General features: G+C 45.4%; 1 protein-coding gene across 2 annotated transcripts in view; it reads right to left on the bottom strand.

Moving 5' to 3' along the window:
• The window catches only part of LOC148014897 (RNA helicase family protein), a 291388-nt gene that overhangs the window by 43290 nt on the left and 222634 nt on the right, over positions 1-25464 (bottom strand). Inside the window, exons 15-18 of one of the 2 annotated variants that reach the window (XM_087665508.1) lie at positions 21730-21820; positions 21375-21539; positions 21095-21184; positions 20899-20970 (exon numbers count right to left, since the gene is read on the bottom strand). In XM_087665508.1, coding sequence (XP_087521634.1) covers positions 20899-20970; positions 21095-21184; positions 21375-21539; positions 21730-21820 — 418 coding nt within the window. The remainder of the gene's footprint in view (positions 1-20898; positions 20971-21094; positions 21185-21374; positions 21540-21729; positions 21821-25464) is intronic. The other variant, XM_087665509.1, reaches the window with a different exon arrangement.

The following is a 25464-nucleotide window of genomic DNA, read 5'->3' as shown; positions in this document are numbered from 1 at the left end:
TGATCCCCAAGGTCCCTTCGCCGTCAAAGCTGCAACACTGGAGACCAATTTCGTTGATGGGCGTGATGTATAAAATCTTTTCCAAAGTGCTGGCAAATCGGCTTCACAAGCACCTTCCAGCTCTTGTGCACCCTCTCCAATATGGTTTCATTAAGGGACGCAACATTTTGCACAATATCTTGAATGTGCAAATGGCTATTGATTATGCGAGGCACTCGAATCAGCAAGTGGTCTTGATTCAACTGGACCTGGAAAAGGCGTTTGACTGTGTGGACTGGTCTTTCCTTGCAGATCTTATGTCTGCTATGGGCTTTGGGATCCGCATGTCCCGATTGATCTACACCATTAGTACTGAGGCTTCTTCAAGAGTTATGCTTAATGGTGGGGTCACAGAGCCATTTCTCCTTGCACGCTCGCTCAGACAGGGCTGCCCTTTGAGTCCTCTCTTCTTTGCCGTGGCGACTCACCCGGTCCTTTCAATGTTATCCTCCATGGCGGCTTCTGCCCAGCTGGCAGGGTTATCTCTTCCTTTGGGGCAGCACTTCATTAGCCAATCTTTGGCTGATGACTCCTTTATGATTTTGCAGGCGGACAGGGATAACATTCGCAAGGCATTAGATGTTTGGACGCTCTTTGGTCAAGCTTCTGGTCTTCGCATCAATGCCTTCAAGTCAGCCATTCTCAGTTGCACAGAGCCTGATTTAGAGTCATTAGGCTGGCAGGGCCAGGTGGTTTCTCGTGGCTCGATTGTCAGGCATCTTGGATACCCATTGGGGGTGGATGTACGGCCAAAGGACCTGCTGGAGTGGATTTCACACAAACTGGCCGCGAAGTTTATGTATTGGAAGTCGCAAGCCTGGCCGTTCCATGTCCGCTTCAAAGTGGCTCAGACAATTATGCTACCAATGCTGACGTATTTCCTGCCATTACTGCCATGGACGCCCAGTACTTTGAAGGCTCTCACTCATCCTATTCGTTTCATGCTATGGAAGAAAGATTCACTGCAGGCAGGCATTTCCTGGATTTCATGGTCACATGCATGTACCCCTAAGCGCATGGGTGGTGGAGCTATTTTGGATGCAGAAACTCATATGCTGGCTCTTCGTTGGTCTCTGTTTCGTGCCATGTGTGTGGATCATCACCCGTGGACCATCATAGCCCGTTATTTTCTTGAGGACAGCGGCCTCCACCAGGGTAACATACGGCTTCGAGCCTCATGGTGGCATGTCCTTAATGCTGACGCTCGATTTTCCAGTCCCTCGTCCTCTTTGTTACTGCACTTGGTCGGCTCTTGGAAAGTGGTGCTCCAAAAGGCCCGTTGGCATCCTGTAGGGGACCGCGTGCAGACAAATTCTTTTCAGCTGGAATTGTTGGCGGTATGCACATTACTTTCATGGGAAGATAAACATCAGCTTAGACCAAGATTTAACCGCATGGCTCGTTTGGGTGTGACTTCGATTGCGGATGCTACCCTTGCCACTCGCAATGTCCTTGCATCATTTCGGACTGCTAGGAGACTTTTCAGGATCTCGCGCGGATACCGTGATTTATGGGGAAAGCTTTCCTCGGAACTTCAGGGTAGGCAACCCTTTCCTGCCCTGGCTATGGATCGCCCTTGGCAGGACTGGGACCTTGCAGGCCGGTTGAGTCTGGAAAAGGCCTCTACTAATCAGGTGTATCATCTTCTCATTAAAGATCACCAATGGTTGGGTATGAAAGTTAATACTGTTTGGGGCCTGCGGAAATCACTGTCATGGTGGCAGGCAACGCTGATGGAGGGATGGCAGAATAAGACACCTTTCAAATGCAAGGTCTTTCTGTGGCGGGTAATGATTGGTGGTCTTCCTCTTGCCTCGGCCCTTTCCAAGCGTCGAATCTCGAATGGCACTTGCTTCTTCTGCACCACTTCGGCGGAATCGGCCCGACATCGTTTTCTTTCTTGCCCGCTCGCCAAGAATATCTGGTCACTCTTGTCACAAATCTGGCACGCGGTGGTGGGGTCCTCACTGACTTTCTTCGATTGGGTTTTTGTGCGCCCGAAGTATCCCACACTGCCACCGTTACATATGAAGATCTTATTCCATTTTTTCAGATACTGGGGATGCTGGCACATTTGGACCACCCGAAATGCTTTTCTCTTTGATTCGGCTTCTAATGTACCGCGACATATAGCAAGGCTTAGAGGGCTCTTGCATTGGCAGCTAGATCTCATCAGGCACTCTGACTTGCTCCCTCGGGAGGATTTGTATTCCTGGCATTTGGCAATTGCCTCTGGGTCCTTGCCATGATTGGTGTAACTTTTTAGTACCCTAGTCCGGGATTTCCCACACGTTGGCCTACGGCCCTCGTGCCTCTTGTACTCGTGTAATCATGTAATCGTGTACTTTTTTCGTAATTAATACAATTACCTTTTACGAAAAAAAAAGAGCGAGAGAGAGAGAGAGAGAAGAGAAAAGCATGGTTGGTCTGGATATGGCTTTTATTGACCAAACGGTGGCAGCCCTTGGTCCGGATTCTGATTCAGAGGAACCAGAGGATATGGTTCCTTGCCAAGAGAAGATGCCTCCCGGTTCCGACTTCCAGCCTGCGGGCAAACGCTCCAAGCATACTTTAGAAGAGACAATGGGTCATCAGGAACGTTCTTATGCTCAAGTTGCCTCTGATTCTGTGGATTCTCAGGATGTTGACTGGGAGCATTTGTTGGAGTTTGCCAACACTCTGCTTGGTGATTATGTCCAACATAATCATGAAGTTTTTTCTGACTCTGGAACTTAAGATGTCCTAGAAGCCACGGTGGACCCGAAAAATGTCTTGCGCTCATTTTCGGTATTTTATGACCGTGCTGCTATACTCTTCTTCATCACTCGCAGGATCCTAGTGCTTTTCCATATTCGACAGTGGTTGCACAATCTACTACAAGGGGAGTGTGTCGAGGAGATTTTTGTTGGGCCCCGAGGCTTCTATGAGGTGCTGTTGAAATCTGAGAAGTATCGTGCTAATTTCCTGTCTAAACTGCCGCTGTTCTTTGATCGCCGTTTGGTCCATGTTGTGCCATGGTGCCCTATGGCCGACTTTCAACGCCTGCTTCAACGTGAATGCCCGGTATGGGTTGAAGTAGAAAATTGCCCAGCGGTTTATTGGCCACTGTTAAAGGATGCCATGGCCGTTGTGGGAATAGTTTTGGTCCCTCCGAGCTTCAGGGCCATGAATCGTAACCGTTTATGTATGTTATGGGACACTGCTAGGAAAAGGCCTGCGTGGCTATGTATTAATTGCTCTGGCATGCATCCTCTGCACTTTCGTTTGAAATGGGACAACTTTGCAGGGCATTGTTTTTCATGTGGAAAATTGGGGCATTTTATGGCCGACTGCCCAGAGAAGTAACCGTCTTCAGATGCTGAGCATGTTGGGTGGCCCATGGAAGATATGGTGCTGGATGCTCCGTCACAGGATGCAACCCAGCCACCTAAAGTTTTGGATAAAGATAAACAACATGTTTCGGGTTTGGATTATATTTTGATAGGCGCCACGCCTATATTTTGTCATGTCTATTGAGGCATCGATTATTTATTATTATTTTGTATGCGCCTATGCGCACGGATATGTTATTTCTATTTGGACATTGTGTTGGGCGTGCCAGACTCTATGGGCACCGTCCATTAGCTTTATTTCCTATTTTTGTAAAAGCAAGCTCAAAAGCTAAAAGCTTGTCATATTTTTGTAAATTGGGCTATTATTGAGCATGAAGATGGAAATATACATAAAATACATGCTTTGTGAAACGCTCACACAAGGCATGGGGGGAGATTGAACCCAATTGGTCTCTTGCTCTTGTCGTTCGTGCTTTTTACATTGTATTTTGTGCAAAAAGGTAGAGTTCACTGTTCTTGGGGACCTTCTGGGATTCACTACGTGAGCATACTGCGACCGATTTGCGCACCAGGAGGCATATTCCACGGTGGATTCCGTGCCACGGTGGATTTCGTAAGGTTTTACGGTGGATTCCGTAAACTTTGATGACCGGGGCTCATACACAAAGAGGATTCTTTGTGCGAGAAGTTGATGGGTAATGTGTGTGCTAATTCTTCACAGTCCACATTAGAGCATTCGGTGATGGACACTCCAGAAAGTCGTGTGTGGAATGCGTTTGCTCTTGCAGTACTTAAGCAAGATCTCTGGTCTTGGCTAAACCCTTCTTCTACAGGGTTTACTTTTCATTCGGCGCAGTATGCAACTACATGGTCGCGGTTGGACCGCATGTACATCATGCAGGATGATGATTTTCTTCTTGAGATGTTGGAAATGAAAGTGTTGCAGCAATATGCCTTCTCGGACCATTTCCCTCTACAGCTTGAGATACTTGCACAACCCATTGCACCTTTTAAGCAATTGCTGGACAGACTCCCTTTGCGTTTCAACTCGTCTTATTTGAAGCATTCAATCTTTCAAGGCTATATGCAGCAATTGATTGATAGATTTCTATTGGACTTCGACTCTGAGGGCAATGCTTCGTTTGAAAGATTGCTCTTTAATGTGCAGCAAGTTGCTCGGCAGTATGGGATCCATCACGCCTCTCTTTGTCGGCGGCGTCGACAAGCAGCGGAGGACTTACTGGCTTTGGCTCGTTCTTTGTTGGTGGACACTCCAGATGATGTATTTCTGATGTCATTGGCGATGCGTTTGGCTGATCTTATTAAAGAGTTTCAGTTGAAATCTTATTAGCAGGCCAAATTGCAAAATTTGACTGAGAATTTGCAAGATAATGCTTGTCAGACTCATAAGTTCTTTCGCACTCTACATGCATCTCCTGCTCGAGAAAATATGACTAGACTCCAGGATTCACAAGGCAGAATGGTCATTGATCCTCAGACTATTGTCAATCTGTGCAGGAATTATTTTCTAGATCTTCTTGGTTCTTCTCCTTCACCTTCTGACCAGGTTACACATGCACGCTCAGTCTTTTATGATCTGGTCTGCCATCAGGTTCCACTTGATATGCAAACTACTTTGGAGACAGATATTTGTGAGGAGGAGGTTATGGATGTTTTGTTACACCTGCCCAAGGATAAAAGTCCCGATTGGGATGGTCTCACTAATGAATTCTTTGAGAATTCTGCTACCCAACTGGTGAAACCATTGACGACTATGTTTTAGCAGGTTTCGGAAACAGGGTTCATGCCTTCCTCATGGAAAGAAGGTCTTATCAAACTGCTTCCAAAAGTTCCTTCACCGTCAATGTTGCAACATTGGAGACCAATTTCTTTGATGGGTTCGATGTATAAAATCTTTTCCAAAGTGATGGTGAATCGGCTCCACAAGCATCTTCTGGCCATTGTGCATCCTCTTCAATATGGTTTCATTAAGGGCAGAAACATTCTGCATAATATCTTAAATGTGCAAATGGCTATTGACTATGCAAGGCAATCTAACCAGGAAGTGGTATTGATCCAATTGGATCTGGAAAAGGCGTTTGATTATTTAGACTGGTCTTTCATTGCAGAACTTATGTCTACTATGGGCTTTGGTACTCGGATGTTCCGCTTGATCTACACCATCAGTGCTGTGGCTTCGTCGCGAGTTATGTTAAATGGTGGTGTTACAGAGCCATTTGTCCTTGCACGCTCTGTGAGACAAGGTTGCTCTTTGAGTCCTCTCTTCTTTGCCCTTGCGACTCATCTGGTTCTTTCGATGTTATCTTCTATGGCAGCTTCTACTCAGCTGGCTGGATTGTCTTTTCCGTTTGGGCAGCACTTCATTAGTCAATCTTTGGCTGATGACAGCTTCATGATTTTGCGTACGGACAAGGACAATCTTCGCAAAGCATTAGATGTTTGGACGCTCTTTGGTCATGCTTTTGGTCTTCGTATCAATGTTTTCAAATCAGCCATTCTCACTTGCACGGAGTCCGATTTACAGTCATTGGGCTAGCAGGGATAGGTTGTTCCTCGTGGTTCCATTATCAAGCATCTTGGGTACCCTTTGGGTGTTGATGTTCGGCCAAAGCAACTACTAGAGTGGATTTCACAGAAACTGGCAGCTAAGTTTCTGTATTGGAAGTCGCAAGCTTGGCCCTTCCATGTTCGCCTCAAAGTGGCTCAGACAATTATGTTGCCAATGATCATATATTTCTTGCCATTGCTGCTGTGGACTACTACTACTTTGAATGCTCTTACGCAGCCCATTCGTTTCTTGTTATGGAAGAAGGATTCCTTGCATGCAGGCATTTCCTGGATTTCTTGGTCGCATACATGTATCCCCAAGCGCATGGGTGGTGGGGCTATTTTGGATGTTGAAACTCATATGCTGGCTCTTCGTTGGTCTCTTTTTCGTGCCATGTGCGTGGAACATCACTTGTGGGCCGTTATAGCTCATTATTTTCTTGAGGATCACGGGCTTCTGCATGGTAATACGCTAATTCGAAGCTCCTGGTGGCATATTCTTAATGCAGATTCGCGGTTTTTTGGTCCTTCCTCATCCTTGCTTGTTCATTTGGTCTACTCCTGGAAATTGGTTCTCCAGAAGGCGCATTGGCATCCAGCTGAGGACCGCTTGCATACTAACTCTTTTCAACTGGAATTGTTGGCAGCATCGCGATTACTTTCGTGGGAAGGCAAACATGAGCTCAGACCAAAATTTAACCATATGGCACGTTTGGGCTTGACTTCAGTTACAGATGCCACCCTTGCCAGTCGTAATGTCTTGATATCGTTTCGCACAGCCAGGAGGCTTTTTAGAATCCCTCGTGGATACCATGATTTATGGGAACACCTTGAGTTAGTGCTATAGAGCAGGCAACCATTTCCTGCCCTTGCTTTGGATCGTCCTTGGCAGGACTGGGACCTTGCAGGTCGGTTGAATTTGGAAAAGGCCTCAGCTAACCAGGTGTATCGTCTTCTGATTAAAGACCATCAATGGCTAGTTACTAAAGCTAATATTGTATGGGGATTGCGGAAATCTCAATCATGGTGGAAGGCAACTGTGATGGAGGGCTGGTTGAACAAGACACCTTCCAAATGCAAGGTCTTTCTTTGGAAGGTGATGATTGGTGGTCTTCCTCTTGCCTCGGCCCTTTCCAAGCATCGAATCTCTAACGGCAATTGTTTTTTCTGCACCACTACTATGGAATCGGCCCGTCATCGGTTTATTTCTTGTCCTCTCGCGAAGAATATCTGGTTGCTCTTGTCAGCGGTTTGGCGAGCTGTGGTCGGTTTCTCGCTAAGCCCTTTTGATTGGGTTTTTGTACGGCCAAAATACCCCACACCGGCACAGTTGCATATGAAGATCTTGTTCCACTTTCTCAGATACTGGGGATGCTGGCACAATTGGACCACTCGGAATGCCTTTCTTTTTGATTCGGCCTCTAATGTTCCGGAACATATTGCGAGGCTTAAAGGTCTCTTGCATTGGCACATAGATCTCATTCGGCACTCTGACTTGCTCCCTCGGGAGGACTTACTTCCTTGGCATATGGCAATTTCCTCTGCGTCTTTGCCATGACTTTTGTAACTCTTTTGTGGTTTCATACTGACGTTTTATACAAGATGGCTTAGAGCCATCGTGTATCTTGTAATCATGTGAACTTGTACCTTTTTCGTAATTAATACAATTACCTTTTACGAAGAGAGAGAGAGAGAGAGAGAGAGAGAGAGAGAGAGAGGGAGAAAACAACTTGTGCGCCTCCAGAGCTTGGAATCCTTTCGTTACTCGTGTAAGGTCAGTCCTGCGCGGGCCGCGCGTGTTTCTTGTGAACATCACTGCACATTGCTTTGTAGTACGAGAGAGAGAGAGAGAGAGAGAGAGAGAGAGAGAGAGAGTGAGAGAGAGAGAGAGAGAACGCCTGCGGTATCCTGCTGTGTCAGTGTGCAGAGCTGAGGCAGCCACGTAGAGAGAGAGAGAGAGAGAGAGAGAGAGAGAGAGAGAGAGAGAGAGAGAGAGACTGCTGAAGCCCCTGCGAAAGAGAGATGGTGATGGTGAAACTGCCCGCGACCTAAGGTTTCTGCTGCAGTCATCTTCCCTGGGTTTCCTGCTCGCCCAAGACAAGGGGTTTGGCTGCCCTGTTTTCCCGCCTGCCTGATGCCCTGCTTACTGCAGCGTGCAGGCTCAGTTCTTCTCTGGCAGAGACAGCGACAGAGAGTGTGTTGATCTGTGTGCTACACCTTGTGTTGACCTGTGTCACCCTGCAGGCAGCTCGATGAACCAGATTCTGATCCTGCCCATTTACTACTGTATTCTGTGCACTCTATGTGACTTTGCAGGCAGTCATGTTGCTGCAGCCCTGCTGTAACCTTGATTTGCAGTTGTGCAGAATCTGCACAGAGAGAGAGAGAGAGAGAGAGAGAGAGAGAGAGAGAGCCCTGCAAATAGCTTCAGATCTCTTGTTAAAGTGGTGATACAACATGGCTGGTCTGGACATGGCCTTTATTGACAAAACGGTGGCAGCCCTTGGTCCGGATTCTGAAATAGAGGAACCAGAGGATATGGTTCCTTGCACAGAGGAGATGCCACTTGGTCCTGACTTCCAGCCTGTGGGCAAACGCACCAAGCATACTTCGGAAGATACAATGGATCATCAGGAACGTTCTTATGCTCAGGTTGCTTCTGATTCTGTGGATTCTCAGGATGTTGACTGGGAGCATTTGTTGGATTTTGCCAACACTCTGCTTGGTGATTATGTTCAACATAATCATGAAGCATTCTCTGACTCTGAAATTGAAGATGTTCTGGAAGCCACTGTGGATCCTAAAAATGTTTTGCGTTCATTCTCAGTGTTTTATGAATGTGCTGTTATACTCTTCTTCACTGGTAGGATCCTAGTGCTTTCTTATATTCGCCAGTGGCTGCAAAGTCTACTACAAGGGGAATGTGTTAAAGAGATTTTTGTTGGGCCCCGAGGCTTTTATGAGGTGCTGTTGAAATCCGAGAAGCATTGTGCTGATCTGCTGACTAAACTGCCATTGTTCTTTGATCGTTGTTTAGTCCATGTTGTGCCATGGCACCCAATGGCAAATTTTCAGCGCTTGCTTCAACACGAATGCCGGGTGTGGGTTGAAGTGGAAAACTGTCCGGCTGTTTATTGGCCACTGTTAAAGGATGCCATGGCTTTTGTGGGCACTATTTTGGTTCCCCCGAGCCTAAGGGCCACGAATCGTAACCGTTTGTGTATGTTATGGGACATTGCTCGGAAAAGGCCTGCTTGATTACGTCTTAATTGCTCTGGCTCCTTTGCACTTTTGTTTGAAATGGGGTAACTTTGCAGGGCATTGTTTTTCGTGTGGAAAATTGGGGCATTTTATGGCCGAATGTCCAGCGAAGCAACCGACTTCAGATACTGAGCATGTTTTGCCTCCCATGGAAGATATGGTGCTTGATGCTCCGTCGCAGGATGCGACCCAGCCACCTAAAGTTTTGGATAAAGGCAAACAACATGTTTCGGGTTTGGATTTCCGTGACAATGACTGGGTAGATGTACGTGCCAAAAAGGTAAAAGGTTTGATGCTGGCATGGCGGATACTGTGCCTAATGCTTCATAAGATTCCTTGCGTACTTATATGCGCAGGAAAGACAAGTTGTGTTCAGAGCACACTACTCATGCTATGGTTTCTTCTGCTCCTCGCAATCAGCCCACTAGGAAAGTATATTTGGATGGTCCGAAGGGCCCACCTGCTAAGTTGGCTTTTGATGCTAGAGGTAAGATGATTACCCCATGGGATCGTCGTTATCCCCGTTCCATCCCCAAGATAGTGGATACACCGTCTACCTCCAAATTTGGCAGTCAGAACTCTTTTGCTGTGTTAGCTGATTTTTTGGATGAGGGAGTCCTTGACATTCTAGCAGAAAAGGTTAAATCAAGGCAAGCTTTGCCTCGTTCCTGATTTTCTTTTTTGAATACATATGAAGATAGCCACGTGGAATGTGCGAGGCATTTGTTCTCACAATAAGCAACATGCCATGTGGAGTTTATTGCATGAGAATCAATGGGATGTCTTGTGTGCTGTTGAGCACAAGAGTCACGGTGAAGCAGGAAAAGTTGTGGATTGCCATGGGTTTCGCTTGTTTTATGCAGGGACATATGCCGTGCATTATTCTGGTGTGCTTATGATTGTACATGAGAAAATATTAGCCTGTTCTTATAAAAAATGATGTACATGGTCGTTTTGTGGTGATTGAAATTTATTTGAAGGAGAGATCTTATGGTTACTTGGGCTCTATGCTCCAAATGACCCTTTATCCCGCCGAGATCTTTGGAAGACTTTGCAAACTCCTTGTCACTTGGCAGACGGGGTTTTTTGATGGGGGATTTTAATATGTGTGTTGATTCTTCACAGTCCACATCAGAGCATTCGGTGATGGACGCTCCGGAAAGCCGTGTGTGAAATGAGTTTGCTCTTGCCGTACTTAAGCAAGATCTCTGGTCATGCCTACACCCTTCTTCTACAGGGTTTACTTTTCATTCTGCGCAGTATACAACTACATGGTCGCGGTTGTACCACATGTACATTATGCAAGATGATGCTTTTCTTCTTGAGATGCTGGAAATGAAAGTGTTGCAGCAATATGGCTTGTCGGACCATTTTCCTCTACAGCTTGAGATGCTTGTACAACAAATTGCACCTTTTAAGCAATTTCTGGATAGACTCCCTTTGCGTTTCAACTTGTCTTATTTGAAGCATTCAATCTTTCACGGTTATATGCAGTAATTGATTGATAGATTTTTATTGGACTTCTCCTCTGAGGGCAATGCTTCTTTTGAACGATTGCTCTCTAATGTGCAGCGGGTTGTTAGGTTGTACGGGATCCATCATGCCTCTCTTTGTCGGCGGCGTCGACAAGCAACGGAGGAATTACTGGCTTTGGTTCGTTCTCTACTGGTGGAGACTCCTGATGATGTATTTCTGCTGCCATTGGCTATGCGTTTGGCTGATCGTATTAAAGAGTTTCAGTTGAAATCTTATCAGCAGGCCAAATTGCAAAATTTGACTGAGAATTTGCAGGATAGTGCTTGTCAGACTCGTACGTTTTTTCGAACTCTCCATGCATCTCCTGCTTGAGAGAATATGACTAGACTCCAGGATGCATAAGGTCAAATGGTCATTGATCCTCGGACTATTGTGAATATGTGTAGGAATTATTTTCTAGACCTTCTTGGTTCTACTCCTTCACCTTCTGACCAAATTACTCATGCCCGCTCAGTTTTCTATTATTTGGTCCTCAGGTTCCACATGACATGCAAACTACTTTGGAGACAGATATTAGTGAGACGGAGGTTATGGATGTTTTGTTACACTTGCCCAAGGATAAAGTCTCGGTTCGGATGGCCTCACCAATGAATTCTTTGAGGTTTTTGCTACTCGACTGGTGAAACCATTGACGGCTATGTTTCAGCAGGTTTGGGAAATGGGGTTCATGCCTTCCTCATGGAAAGGACTTATCAAACTGCTTCCAAAAGTTCCTTCGCCATCTATGTTGAAACATTGGCGACCAATTTCTTTGATGGGTTCTATGTATAAAATCTTTTCTCTCCATAAGCATCTTCCTGCCATTGTGCATCCTCTTCAATATGGTTTCATTAAGGGCCGAAACATTCTGCATAATGTCTTAAATGTGGAAATGGCTATTAACTATGCAAGGGACTCTAATCCGGAGGTGGTATTGATTCAATTGGACCTGGAAAAGGCTTTTGATTATTTAGACTGGTCTTTCATTGCAGAACTTATGTCTACTATGGGCTTTGATACTTGGATATCTCGTTTAATCTACACCATTAGTGGTGCGGCTTCTTCGTGAGTTATGCTGAATGGTGGTGTTACCGAGTCATTTGTCCTTGCACGCTTTGTGAGACAGGGTTGCCCTTTGAGTCCTCTCTTTTTTGCCCTTGCGACTCATCCGGTTCTTTCAATGCTATCTCATATGGCAGCTTCTACTCAGCTGGCTGGATTGTCTCTTCCTTTTGGACAGCACTTCATTAGTCAATCCTTGGCTGATGACACCTTTATGATTTTACGTGCGGACAAGGATAATCTTTGCAAAGCATTAGATGTTTGGACTCTCTTTGGTCATGCTTCTGGTCTTCATATCAATGCTTTGAAATCAGCCATTCTCAGTTGCACGGAGTCAGATTTGCAGTCATTGGACTTGCAGGGAATGGTTGTTCCCCGTGGTTCCATTGTCAGGCATCTTGGGTACCCTTTGGGTGTTGATGTTCGGCCAAAGCAACTACTAGAGTGGATTTCACAGAAACTGGCAGCTAAGTTTCTGTATTGGAAGTCACAGGCTTGGCCCTTCCATGTTCGCCTCAAAGTGGCTTAGACAATTATGTTGCCAATGCTCACATATTTCTTGCCATTGCTGCCTTGGACTACTACTACATTGAATGGTCTTACTCAGTACATTCGTTTCATGTTATGGAAGAAGGACTCCTTGCATGTAGGCATTTCATGGATTTCTTGGTCGCATGCATGTACCCCCAAACGCATGGGTGGTGGGGCTATTTTGGATGCCGAAACTCATATGCTGGTACTCCGTTGGTCTATTTTTTGTGCCATGTGCTTGGATCATCACCCGTGGGTCTTTATACCCCGTTATTTTCTTGAGGATCACGGGCTTGTCCATGGTAATACCCAAGTTCGGAGCTCCTGGTGGCATGTTCTTAATGCAGACTCTTAGTCTTCTTGTCCTTCATCATCCCTGCTTGCTCATTTGGTATGTTCCTGGAAATTGGTTCTCCAAAAGGCTTAGTGGCATCCAACGGAGGACCGCTTAGCTATTAACTCTTTTCAACTGGAATTGTTGGCAGCCTAGAGGACCACTTAGCTACTAACTCTTTTCAACTGGAATTGTTGGCAGCCTCGCGATTACTTTCTTGTGAAGGCAAACATGAGCTCAGACCAAAATTTAACTGCATGGCACGTTTGGGCTTGACTTCAGTTGCAGATGCCACCCTTGCCAGTCGCAATGTGTTGATATCGTTTCGTATAGCCAGGCGGCTTTTCATGATCCCTTGTGGATACCGTGATTTATGGGGACAGCTTTTGATGGCGCTCTAGAGCAGACAACCCTTTCCTGCCCTTGCTTCGGATCGTCCTTGGCAGGACTGGGACCTTGCAGGCTGGCTGAATTTGGAAAAGGCCTCAGCTAACCAGGTGTATCATCTTCTGATTAAAGATCATCAATGGCTGGTTACTAAAGCTAATACTGTATGGGGATTGCGTAAATCTCAGTCATGGTGGAAGGTAACTGTGATGGAGAGCTGGTTAAACAAGACACCTTTCAAATGCAAGGTCTTTCTTTGGAGGGTGATGATTGGTGGTCTTCCTCTTGCTTCAGGCCTTTCCAAGCGTCGAATCTCCAACGGCAATTGTTTCTTTTGCACCACCGATGTGGAATCGGCCCGTCATCGATTTATTTCTTGCCCTCTTGCTAAGAAAATCTGGTCACTCTTGTCAGCGGTTTGGCGAGTAGTGGTTGGTTTCTCGCTAAGGCCTTTTGATTGGGTTTTTGCGTGGCCCAAATACACCACACCGGCACAGCCGCATATGAAGATCTTGTTTCACTTTCTTAGATACTGGGGCTGTTGGCACAATTGGACCATTCAGAATGCTTTTCTTTTTGATTCAGCCTCTAATGTTCAGGGACATATTGCTAGGCTTAAAGGTCTCTTGCATTGGCAAATAGGTCTCATTCGGCACTCTGATTTACTCCTTCGGGAGGACTTACTTCCCTAGCATATGGCAATTTCCTCTATGTCTTTGCCATGACTTTTGTAACTCTTTTGTCGCTTAGTACTTTATAAATATAACATCCATTACGAAAAAAAAAAGAGAGAGAGGGAGAGAGAGCTACTATATTAATGTCTACAAAAGGCCAAATCAGCTTACGAGACCAAAATGTTACATTTGAAAAGTCAAGGCAATTCCCAAGTCTCAAACTAGTTGTTATCTAATGCTATGACTAACTAAATAGAAAATAAATAGTAAACAATACAACTGATGAGTACAAAATGATGTCTAAGCTAGATACAATGTGGAACTATTGAGGAGGCACTCTCATCCCAAGGTATCTGTTGGATGTAAAGTCACTTAATCTCCGTGTATATAGTCATACGAGTGTGAACACACCCTTGCTGTACCCTAACATATAAATACATTCTTTCATTCTTTGTGTACTATCACAATCTGGTATACTTATCTCTGTGTTCACTCTCTCTAACTCAACTCTGTTGCTTGCGCCTCTATCTGGCACTTCATTGCCTACTCTCTCCCCTTCAAACTGGTATTAGAGCACAGGTTGTGCACGCTTCCTGAGATCAGACTGGCAAGTAGAAAATGTGATAAGAGCTGGGAGACAGTAGGTTGACAAGAGGACAGTCGCACCCTCAGTCTAGGCCACACGCAGACAAGTTGCTATCAACAGCTGACCAGTCACCAACGTGCATGCGACGGTTGCAACGGGATGGGTCCAAGGGGGGAACCATCATGGCGACGACCAAGTGGGGTACCAGTGACAGGCATCGCATCAGTCACACGACCAGGCGGGAAACCAGTGACTAGTGTCACGTCAGTCAGGCGAGGTCAATGGATCCTCCCTCGTCATTTACGTAAGGAATCAAAGAAAAAATTCCTTCAATTTCAAAATTACCCTTTCTTCTTACAAGGGATTCACGCGTGAAAGCACAATTGTAAATTCTGTGCAAAAACGAGGCCGGAATTTAGGGCTTTTTCCAGATTTGACCTTGTTTATGCCCGACAGTGATTTTCAAGTCAGAAATTGCAGACATTGTGCATGTTTAAATTGGGGATTTCACCAAATTTAGTGAAATTTTGCTCATTTGAGTAAAATTTCTCAACATTGGACCCATGAAATTTGGGGTTTTTACTGTATTGGTGAAATTTTTTTCAGTTGAGTCACATTGGCTGACATTTGTGCACACTTGGACCTAGAAATTTTGGGGCTTTTGCAAAATTTTGTGAAATTTTGCTAAATTTTCCCATTTTATGCTCTTGGGAACATGTATTAATGCAATTGGGGCAGATTTGATAGTGAAAATTTTGGGGCTTTTGCTGAAAACTGTGGATTTTGGCAAAGTTGATGTGTGAAATGCACTTCGGGAATATTGATGAAGCAATCTTGTTGCCATAAAAAGAGTGATTTGAGCATTTTTAATCTCCCGTGTGTGCGATTTTGGAGAAATTGCAGAGATTTCTTGGTGTTTTGTGTATTAGAAGTTGATATGAGCACATATGTATGTTGTACACATGTTGGACAACTCCCATTGAGTTGATGTATTGCTGATTATTCATGTTGCAGCAGTCTTAGTGATCATTTGCAGATTTGGGATTGTTGCAGATGTATTTTTGGTGATATTGCTGAAGTGGGAGTTACCTTGCAGTGATGTATGCATTTAATGTATGCTGAAATTGCAGTCATATTGCTGAAAGTCATTTGTTCTACTGCTGTACATGTACTTGGACTGAATCTTGCTATTATTTGCTGAAATTTGGGCTGAAATCAGCTGAATATTCAGCTCATTTTTGCTGTCATAAATTGCAGCATTGAATTTCTGGTGTATTGCTGAAAAATGGCTGTAAATGCTTCTAGCAGCAGTGACACTAAATCCCTCTTTGAAATCAAGAGGTTTCATGGCACTGCTTTGACTTGTGGAAGGATAGGATGCCAGGCATTTTGTTTCTCAAGGACTGTGAAGATGCTCTCTTGGAGACTAAGCCTGGAGCTATGACAGATATGGATTGGGCTAGACTTAACAAGAAGGCCATTGCATACATTAAGATGGCAGTGTCTGATGATGTACTTACAGACATCAAGCGTCTTGATACAGGTTATGCTATATGGAAAAAGCTTAAGGACACTTATGAAAATACAACTCCTGTGAATCAAGTACATCTAGATGAGTCTAAGCCAACATCCAAGCATTTGAGTGCTTTCACAAGGGTTTTGAGTCAATTGCATGAATCTAGTTTGGTGGTTTTGAGTCAATTGCAGGACTCTAGTTTGGTGGCTTTCAATGATAAATTGAAAGCTATTTTCTTATTAATGACTTTGCCTGACAGCTCAGAATCTTTGGTTGTGTTACTTAGCAACAACCCTGCTTTGACTTTTGATGGTGTTAGAGGTTCAATTCTTAATGAAGAAATCATAAGAAAGTCTAGTGGTGAAAGCAGTGGCTTAGCTTACCATGTAAGGGGCAGGTCTGAAAAGAGGGGTAATGCAGCCAATAAAGGCAAAAACAAGGGAAAACAACAGGATGTGACATGCTATTAGTGTGGGCATAAAAGCCCGATTGCTGGTACTTCAAGAAAGAGCGAGAAAGAAAGAAACAATAGGGTAAGAAAAAGGAGGATGATAAGAAAGATGATGACAGCTCTTCCTCAAAAGAAGTTGCAAAGGCAAATGTTGCATCTAGTGTGGTTATTGAAGAGCTTCCTGACATTGAAGAGGTACTTGTTGCAGCCTCATGCATTGATGTAAACGTTATGGCAGCAGCAGGTGATATGCACATCACCAAAAGGAATGTAATCGATGCTTTACTTTCAGCTCATGATGGGCTGTCACAATCATGGATATTGGATAGCGGTGCCCCTTTTCATGTTACCCCCTCTTTGGAGTCATTTTTTGAATACACTGCAGGTTGCTTAGGCAAGGTTTACTTGGGTAATAACTATGCATGTGAGATACAGGGTGTTGGCACCATTCACTTGGCCCTTGAAAACGGCCAAGAGCGGATTTTGCAAGATGTCACATTTGTACCTGGCATAAAGAAAAGTCTACTATCAGTTGGGCAGCTTGATGCTAGAGGGTATTTTACTACCTTTGGTGGTGGATCTTGGAAGGTCCATAAAGGCTCTATATTGATTGTTAAAGGTAGCAAAAGGGGGACTTTATATTACTTGCATTGTAAAGCATTACCTGGCAAGTTCTTGGCTGTAGCTGAAGTCCAAGGCCATACTCTGGTACTCTGGGTCTATGATCCCAAGCCCTCCCTCTGACTGATGCTGTATGATGGTCGCCCACGCCACCTTGGCCCTAGAATCCTTGGAGCCATTTGACCTTGACCAAAGGAAGTTCCGCACTAGGCGGAGAAGCTGCACTACGCAGGATGAGGAGAAGCACCAACACGAGGTGATATACCAAGCCGTCGCTAAGAGGACCTGGTTAACTACCAAGGCTCGGCCGATTAGTGAGAGGCGAGCTGTGCTTCAGTAGGTCAGCTTCCTCCGAAAAGAATCAAGGACAGGAAGAAATTGTTAGGTGGGGGTGATGCCAAGTCCCACCTGGAACCCTAGTTACCGGACAGTCTACTCACCCATCTAAATCCCAGGTGGATGCCTCACTCCGTGCTAGAGTTCGGGTCTGTGAAGAAACCGACCAACTTTCGCCAGTTGATTTTCACTCCCGTTGCAAGATAAAACACCTCAAGAGTCAACCTCACTCTCTCCAGCATCAGCTTATCATCCTCTATGTAGAGTGCTGTGCCATCTGCATACTCTGAGTCTAACAACTTAGTCTCCTCTCTCGCTGGAAGTCGAAGGCCGCATAATCTGCTCACACGCGATCTGAGAAAATGGGACATCCCCTCTGCAAAGAGTAGGAATAGGTACGGGGCCAGGGGGCAGCCTTGCCGTACCGATCTCTCTAGCCGAAACTCCTCCCCACGCCTACCACCTATGAGAACTCTGCTGGTGGCTGATTTGTAAAGTGCGGAGACCCTGCGAATCCAAGCCTAGGCGAAACCCAACCTCACCATGGTGCCCTCTAGAAAGTCCCAGTCCACCCTGTCATAAGCTTTCTCAAAATCCAAGAGTAGTACGGCTAGTCTCTGGCTGCTATGCTGAGCCCACTCTGTCGCCTCAAAGAAGGTGAATACATTGTCAAAGATGCTCTTATCTTGGACAAAGCCTATCTGTGTGTCATGGATGATGTCTGGCAGCACGGGGCATAGTCGCCTACTAATCATCTTTGCTAATGCCTTATAGGCCATTGACAATAAGGTGATCGGTCTCCACTGACCGGTCTCCCCCTTTGGAGAGAAGATTGATAAGACTTGCTGGAAGACTCCTTGGCAGTTGTCCTGTAGTGAAGATCTCTTGGAAGGCCATCAGTAGGGGGTCCTTCATCACTTCTCAGTAGGTAATGAAGAAGGCCTTAGAGAGGCCATCCTCTCCCAGGCATTTCTGCCTGTCCTGTGAATGGAAAGCCTCCTTCAATTCCTTCTCTGTGAAGGGGTCTAGGAGGGAGCGTCCCATCTCCTCTGAGACGAGGAACAAGATGTGATCCCACACCTGCTGTCTACATCGCTATCCTCTAGGTGAGGCTGTTTCCTGCTAGAACAGGTGACTGTAGTAGTCGACGGCGATCTCCATCACCTCGTCTGGGCTAGAACGAGTAGGTTGCGTTTTTGCTCTCTTGAGAAGCGAGGCTGGTGCACCTGGAAGAACTCCCCGCACATCGTATCTTCCTTTCGCGCCCAGAAAGCTACTGAGGTATGGAAAGAGAACTCTGAGCGCTTGTCTTCTAGGCCAGCAATGGTTGTTCGTGCACGCACCTCCTGTGCGTGGAGGGTGGGATCCCCTAGTGCCTCCTGTAGTAATCTCTGCGTGGCTGCAAGGTCTCGCCGGAGTGCTCTCTCCTCCTTCTAGCTCTATTGCCTCGCCTGTATGGCTGCCTCTTGGCAGATTCTGCTAGACTCGGCTAGGGCCTCTGCAACCTCCTCTACGATCCGGTCCCTCCTACCCCACTCCTTGGTCCAAACATGCTCTATTTGTCTCGTCACCTCCTCCCTCCTATAGATCGAGTCAGGGATCCGACAGGCTTGTGTGTCTAGGGCAGATGCTGGGGGATCTAGTATCAGGAGAACTGGGCAATGATCAGTGGACAACGCGGTGCCTTCTAACTGCCCAATCTGGCCTCCACGAGAGCCACCCCACTCTCCCATATAAAACCTGTCCAACCACTCCAGCAGGACTTCACCCAGCCGCCTGTATCCCCAAGAGAAGTCTAGCGACCTCTCCCTCTTGTGGAAGGCAGGGTCTCTCCAGGCATGGTGTGCTCCTATTGCCAGTAGAAAGACCTACCATGCCTCTTGCTCCTTCCCAGCCATGCCGTGGTAGTTTCTGCCTTTGCCCTGCTGGTCCTCCAAAGCTTCCAGGTTGTTGAAGTCTCCTCCAACGATCCACGAGTCCACCTCTAGGAGTCCATTCGCAATCTCCACCCAGAACCTACTTTGTGTCCTAACCTCCGTAGGGGCATAGACATTGAGGACTCCAAGACACGAGTCCCCAATATCCAATTTGATCCATAGAATCCTCCCTGCCAATATTGTCCCATGGTCTCATACACAAGCGGTGAGACTCGGGCCAATAGAGATGCATACGCCTCCACTCCTACCGTGGGCACCTATGGCGTGCTTCCAGTAGATGTGCGAGCTGCTTGGGAGTACCTTCCCAACCCGCTGGGCCTGGGTGGGAGTGAGCTTGTGCTCTTGTAGAAGTAAGATGTCGATCTGTCCGGCAGGGGCAAGCTGCAGCACCTACCGAACAATGTGTCCCATTGTAGCGGAGACTTGACAAAGAGGGTTCTTCGCCCAAAGAGGATGGTAAGGCCCTATATGTGCAGCTTGGATATAAAGAGAATGATCCACCCCCTTTTACCAAAGCGTAGATGTGGCAAGTTGAGTTGCCAAGCATTGCCCACAGCACAGCCTAGAGACTCCAAAGCATTGCCAATGTTCATGCAAGGCAATACAGCTCGTGTGGATGGGAGCCTGTGACCTACTCTGTGGAGTTGTGCCTAGCCTAGGGTGCATCTCTTGGGGGGCCTTCTGCTAGCAGTCAGTTAGCCACAGCTGCCATTTACTGTGTGATGCAGAGCTGCAGGATATGATCATCATCATCATCAAGGCTGACTCATGTGCCATGGTAAGCCTAGAGGCTCTGCCAAGCTGCAAAGTACTAGAGCCTACAATGTCGTTATCAGAGGTTTAGGAGATCATTAGGAGCCTTACACAGTGGCAGATATAGAAGACACAGTGCCAAATGATTCTCAGTGGTGAGAGCAACCTGGTGTATGCTACTCTAGTACAGCTATGGTTATACATCTTCCATTCACTGTGGGGCCATCGTGGGCAGCTAAACAGCGACTCTCAGCACCAATGGGAGCTTTGACAGCAATTCATTCACATCTGGGGTGACCATGGCCTGTTTTTCACATTAGAGGATGGCCACCCATGATGGTGCTATATTCCTCCATGGCTCCTATCCCCCATCCTCCCCAGACTGCCCTCAAAGCCTTGGATATATGAGTGGTTTCTGATCTACAAACAGCTCCAGCTAGACTGTTGAGCACATGTACTTCATTGTAATTTTCTTCAGAGCAATATCTTTAGACACACCTATTTTCACCGAGAAAAACAAAAAACCAGAAGCAGGAACCATTGAAGATCAGACTAATTGTACAAAAATGATAACAATAACATATTCACATTTACTAATACCCAGTATCTACAAATGATATCTATGAAGTTGATATCTCATCTGCCTCTACAATGCTTATTTCTGTAACATTAGCTCAGGAGTATTTTTACGATATGCTCATTACTAGGTTGTTTTTTTCCAATGGTGCTTGCCAAAATTGCCATTTTCTTGTGGCCCTTCCCAAAATTTTCACTTTCTGCTTCTCTGACCATTTTGCTTTCTGGACTTCTAATCAGCCACAGCAATGTAGCGATGTATCTTCTAGAGAGGGCAGAGAGCTGTCATTTCTCTTAGCTTTGATGTATTACGACATCATTGAACTCTTATACAGAGCGTCTCTAACTTACCTCAGGAAGGATATTTTTATCATCTGGTGGTTGAAAGGGGGGGGGGGGGTTGGTTAATGTTGTCTAACCTCAGCAGCAGCAAAGTGAAATCTAGCTTCATCGAGCTCCTTTTGTCTGCCTCTGTGAGAAACCCAAATTGACTGACAACATGTGTCAGATTGTAGAAATTTCACACATCACCATCATTAGAAACTTTATCACTGCTCAACACTAACAGATCATCATCACGATATGCTCTACCAAAACCTCTTCCTTGCCATTTACCTGTACTGAAAGAGATGCTGCGATTGTTAGCATTTCAGATGAACAACCAAGTTCTGAGGATGCAACTAACGCCCTTCCAATCATTGGATTCTGCTTTTTAAAACATTAACACCAGTCTTAAAAATGACCATGTATGGATAATGAAAGGATTGAGCAGTCTTAATGCACTTTAGTACTTTTAGCCTTGGAATAGGCATAAAGATCTCAGCATTGACTAAATGATAAAGCACAGGAACTCTAAAAAAATTCTATCTGAACAGAGGTTGAAACAACAGCTTACAAGAGGTATCTCTGCAATTTGAAAGCCAGTTGGTGACGTTAATTTTGCATCAGAATCTATAGCACCAGTGGCATAAACAGTTTCAAGTGCTCTAACCATTGCTTCAGGTGACGGAGATGCAAGCCAATCGAAACGCATGATGTTGTCTATGCCCAATGCTTTAAGCTACACATCGAAGTATGATATAATTAGTCATACTTTTTATTCACTCTGGTTTGCTAAATCACCAAGACCTTACTGATGAAGAAAGTTATGTTTCATGCAGAAAGAACTAAATGCAACATTTTCCTTTTTCTAACAAAGAGTTCTAAAAAGTTAATTGTTACTTCAAATGTTAGGGTATATAATTCTGCACCTGCAAGATAGTTGAGATCAAATTTGACCTCTGGATTTCAGGAATACTCTCATCGTGCATCTCGTTAATATATACATCTTCTGTGTACAATCTGCAATGCAAATATATCTAGTAAGTTCAAATCTACCTCCAAAACTGATAGTATTTTGTATTAAGAAAAAGAGCAGACATTTAGCACAATCATCTAGATTCAGGGTCTGAACCCAAGTCTGTGAGACACACTAGATGAGACCTTGAGATTTTTACATTGCTGTATGTTTCTTCCCACCAGCACATTTGAGGCATGCATCGCAAGGCGAATCATTCGTGCCGTTGTATGAGGCCATTGTCATACTTTCCAGCATGGGATGTCTAATTGGCAGGAGAATTTAATGCAGGCAGGGGCACTAAACAGGTTGCACTCTAGAGATATGGTGGCAAAAGTCTTGGCATACATGTTCAATGGAGCCATGTGTGAAGGCTTCCTCAAGAGCTGGAGCACTAATAGCATTGTATCCATTCTTAAGTCAAATGATCCTGCCTCATCCAGTACCTATCAAACCATCATGGCTAGCCAGTTGCGACAAATTGAGTTAGTGGGCAGAGAAAGTGAGCCTCGGTGCATCCAGAAACGTTAGAAATGCGATTCATAAGTTTCTTTCAAGAGGGGATAAAATAAGAAACACGGGTTTTTTTATATAGGGATTTTTAATAGTTTTAACTAGGGAAAGAGGTTCTAAACCTCTATGGAAATCTCTCTTGAACAAAGAATGGTCAATTGAGCTTGAGTGATAATAGAGTCAATTGAGAATAATACGTTACATATCCATGATCCATTATTGACTTGTCACTTATGTTAAAGTTAGTCTTTGGGCGAGTATCAGGGTGCACGAGAGGAGTGGAGTTGAGGACAAGAGAGATAGACACAGCAATACCTCCGGAGTGGCTTGCCCCCCCGATACGAGAACTGATAGAGGCCGGGGATGTATGGGCAGCCACGTTCTCTCCAGCAGGCATCCCTCTTCAGGAGGCAGGTAGAGTGGGTGGCGCCCCCCAGGGGACCTTTTTTTTCCGTTCAGGAGGGGGGACGACTGGCCCTTGACAGAGGGCAACACGATGAGGGGATTGCCACCCTTTCATGGAGGAGGATTCGGGTGGTGGGTCTTTAGGGGAAGACTTGGCAACTGGACCCCTATGTTTTCTGGATGGAGCTCAAGGAGTGGTGCCTTTGGATCTGGGAGGGTAGACCACTTGATGAGCTGGAGTGGGATCCACGAGAGTGGCTATGGCCAGCCTCTGCGGTTGCCAAAAAGCCACCTAGGTTCCTAGAGTATACTACTAGGATTGGCAGACATGTACTGATGCAGGAGGATATGGACTGGGCACCGTCATGCAACAGGCACTAGGCGGAGCACAGCATCACGGCGACGGACCTTCTGGTGCCGCCTATGGGATAGCTGGAGGCCGAGGAGGGTGTCGTATTTTTTATGGCTGGTGGCACATGGAGGTTTGGCGGTGGGAAGCTGGCTTGCCCAAATACAGAAGGAGGGAGGTTGTAAGCGCTGCACACAGCAGCCTCTAGAAACCCCAAAGCACTGTCTTTGGCCTTGTGAGGAGGCGCAGCTTGTGTGGAGAGGAGCATGCCGTATCCTTCGACGTATAGCCCCCAGCCTTGGGTGTATTTCATGGAGAGCTTTTTGTTGGCAGGCAGTTAGCCAAGGCCGTCACCTTTTGTGTGAGGCTAGGATGCAGGACACGATATTCATGATCAAGGCAGGGTCATGCGCAGTGGTCGGTCTAGAGGCTTTACCCATCCGCCAGGTACTGGAGCCCACAGCAGACCGCTCGGAGATATTGTAGATCATAGGGAGTCTTGTTGGATGGCATATCTGGAAGGCGCGATGCTAGGTGGCTTTCAGCGGAGACTTTCAGCACTTGCGACCTTAGCAGAGCTATGGACCTCCATCATTCACTCCCTCCACGGCCGATGGGATCAGGTGCAGGGCGAGTCCAGGGCTCATCAGGAGCTTGTGGTCACTTCATGCATACCTGGGGCGACCAGGGCCTATTCTTTGTGATGCAGGCAGGCAGTCCCGTCTGGCAATATACACCCGCTCTCCCCCCCCCCGGCTTCTTGCCCCCATCCCTCCTAGACCGCCTTGAGAGGCTTGTATACATGATGTAGTGGTGACTTTGCATCAGCTCCAGTTAATCTGTTGAGCATGAGCATTCTGTTGTAATCAGTTTTTTTGAGTAATATAATCAGCCACATTTTACTTGCAAAAAAAAAAAAGTTAGTCTTTGGACAAGCTATACTATGGTTTAGAACTCAAACATAATGATTCATACATATCATACAAAGAAAATTGAAATTAACATGTAAATAACCTATCTACAATATGGACTGAGTCAAGTTGCAACATCATGATTCTCATTTCAAAACAAACTGACAAAATGTCAAAATCAAGAATGAATCATAATATATCATAATTAACTCATAAATGAGACTAAAGTCGTATAATATTCAACTCTCAAGACAAGAATAGATACTAGATTAACAAAGTCCAATAACTAAACAAAATCACAAAAAAATAGTCTCTCGTCCAAAATCTTGAGCCCTCATGAGTCATTACATATCATCATCATCATGCTTAACATTGCCCAATGGTTTTTGTCAAAAAAACCATGTTTTGGGTTTCAACTTACCAAAAAAAAAACACGCTCACATTTTTTAGTCTCAGAAATGTTTCGTAAGTTTCAAATTCAAAGAAACGCGTTTCTTAGCTGCTATGGTAGAGCTCATGGAGATGGATCTGTTGTTGCTCTGTGAAATTCTGCAGAGCTTTTGACATAGTGCCTAGGGCCAAACTGATGCACAAACTATACAGTATGGGAGTACCTAGAGAGGTCACTTGGGGCATTCTAGCATTATATGAGTAGGTGGTTGGTGGAATACGGGTGACACCTAAGGGTCTCTCAACTTCAGTTCACTCTATCATTGGAGTGAAGCAAGAATGCCCTCTCTCACCAACACTCTTTGGATTATACATTGATGAGATCTCCATCTACATCTATTGAGGAGGAGAGAAATTCCACTCACTAGCACTTGGATACTCCTCTTATTGTATGCAGATGATATCGTACTGATAGTTGACTCTCCACAGGGCTATAGAGACATGTAGATGCACTATAGTCTTATGCACACAATTTGAACTCTCTATTAATCTTGGTAAGACCAAGGTTATGGTATTTAAGGCCACATGATAGAGGGTCAAGAGATCAATATCTAGTTTTACATATGGATGACACTTGGAGTATGTTGATTCTCGTACATATTTGGGGGTTTTAATTATAGAGCCCACTTTCACTATGAAAGGGGCAACAAAGACTAGACTTAGACGAGGTAATATAGCATTCAGAGGGTTGGAGAGGACGTGCTCCCACATAAGCTTCTAGGAGCCTTGCACTAAGTTCTAGCTATTTAATACTCACATCCACATTGTTGCATGGAGTACAAATTTGAGGGCCCTGCCTTGACCACCATAGCAGATCAAGCCATAGATATGATGGATGGAGTTCAATACTACAAAGGCCACTAGTATCCATGATTTTTCCAAGATGATCAAAAGTAAGGCATTGGTCTCACATGAGATTGTAAGAGCTGAGCTAGGAGCCCCTTCAATTGTGGTAGAGGCTCTTACAAGATCTGCTTCATTCATGATTTTTTAGAAAGACTCATAGTCCTTAGAAAAAGCA

The sequence above is a fragment of the Lygodium microphyllum genome, chromosome 24 (genome assembly GCF_053477565.2).
Source record: "Lygodium microphyllum isolate KBCC chromosome 24, Lygodium_microphyllum_v1.1.10, whole genome shotgun sequence".
In the NCBI taxonomy this organism is placed as follows: domain Eukaryota; kingdom Viridiplantae; phylum Streptophyta; class Polypodiopsida; order Schizaeales; family Lygodiaceae; genus Lygodium; species Lygodium microphyllum.
This window is presented reverse-complemented; position numbering and strand designations above follow the sequence as displayed.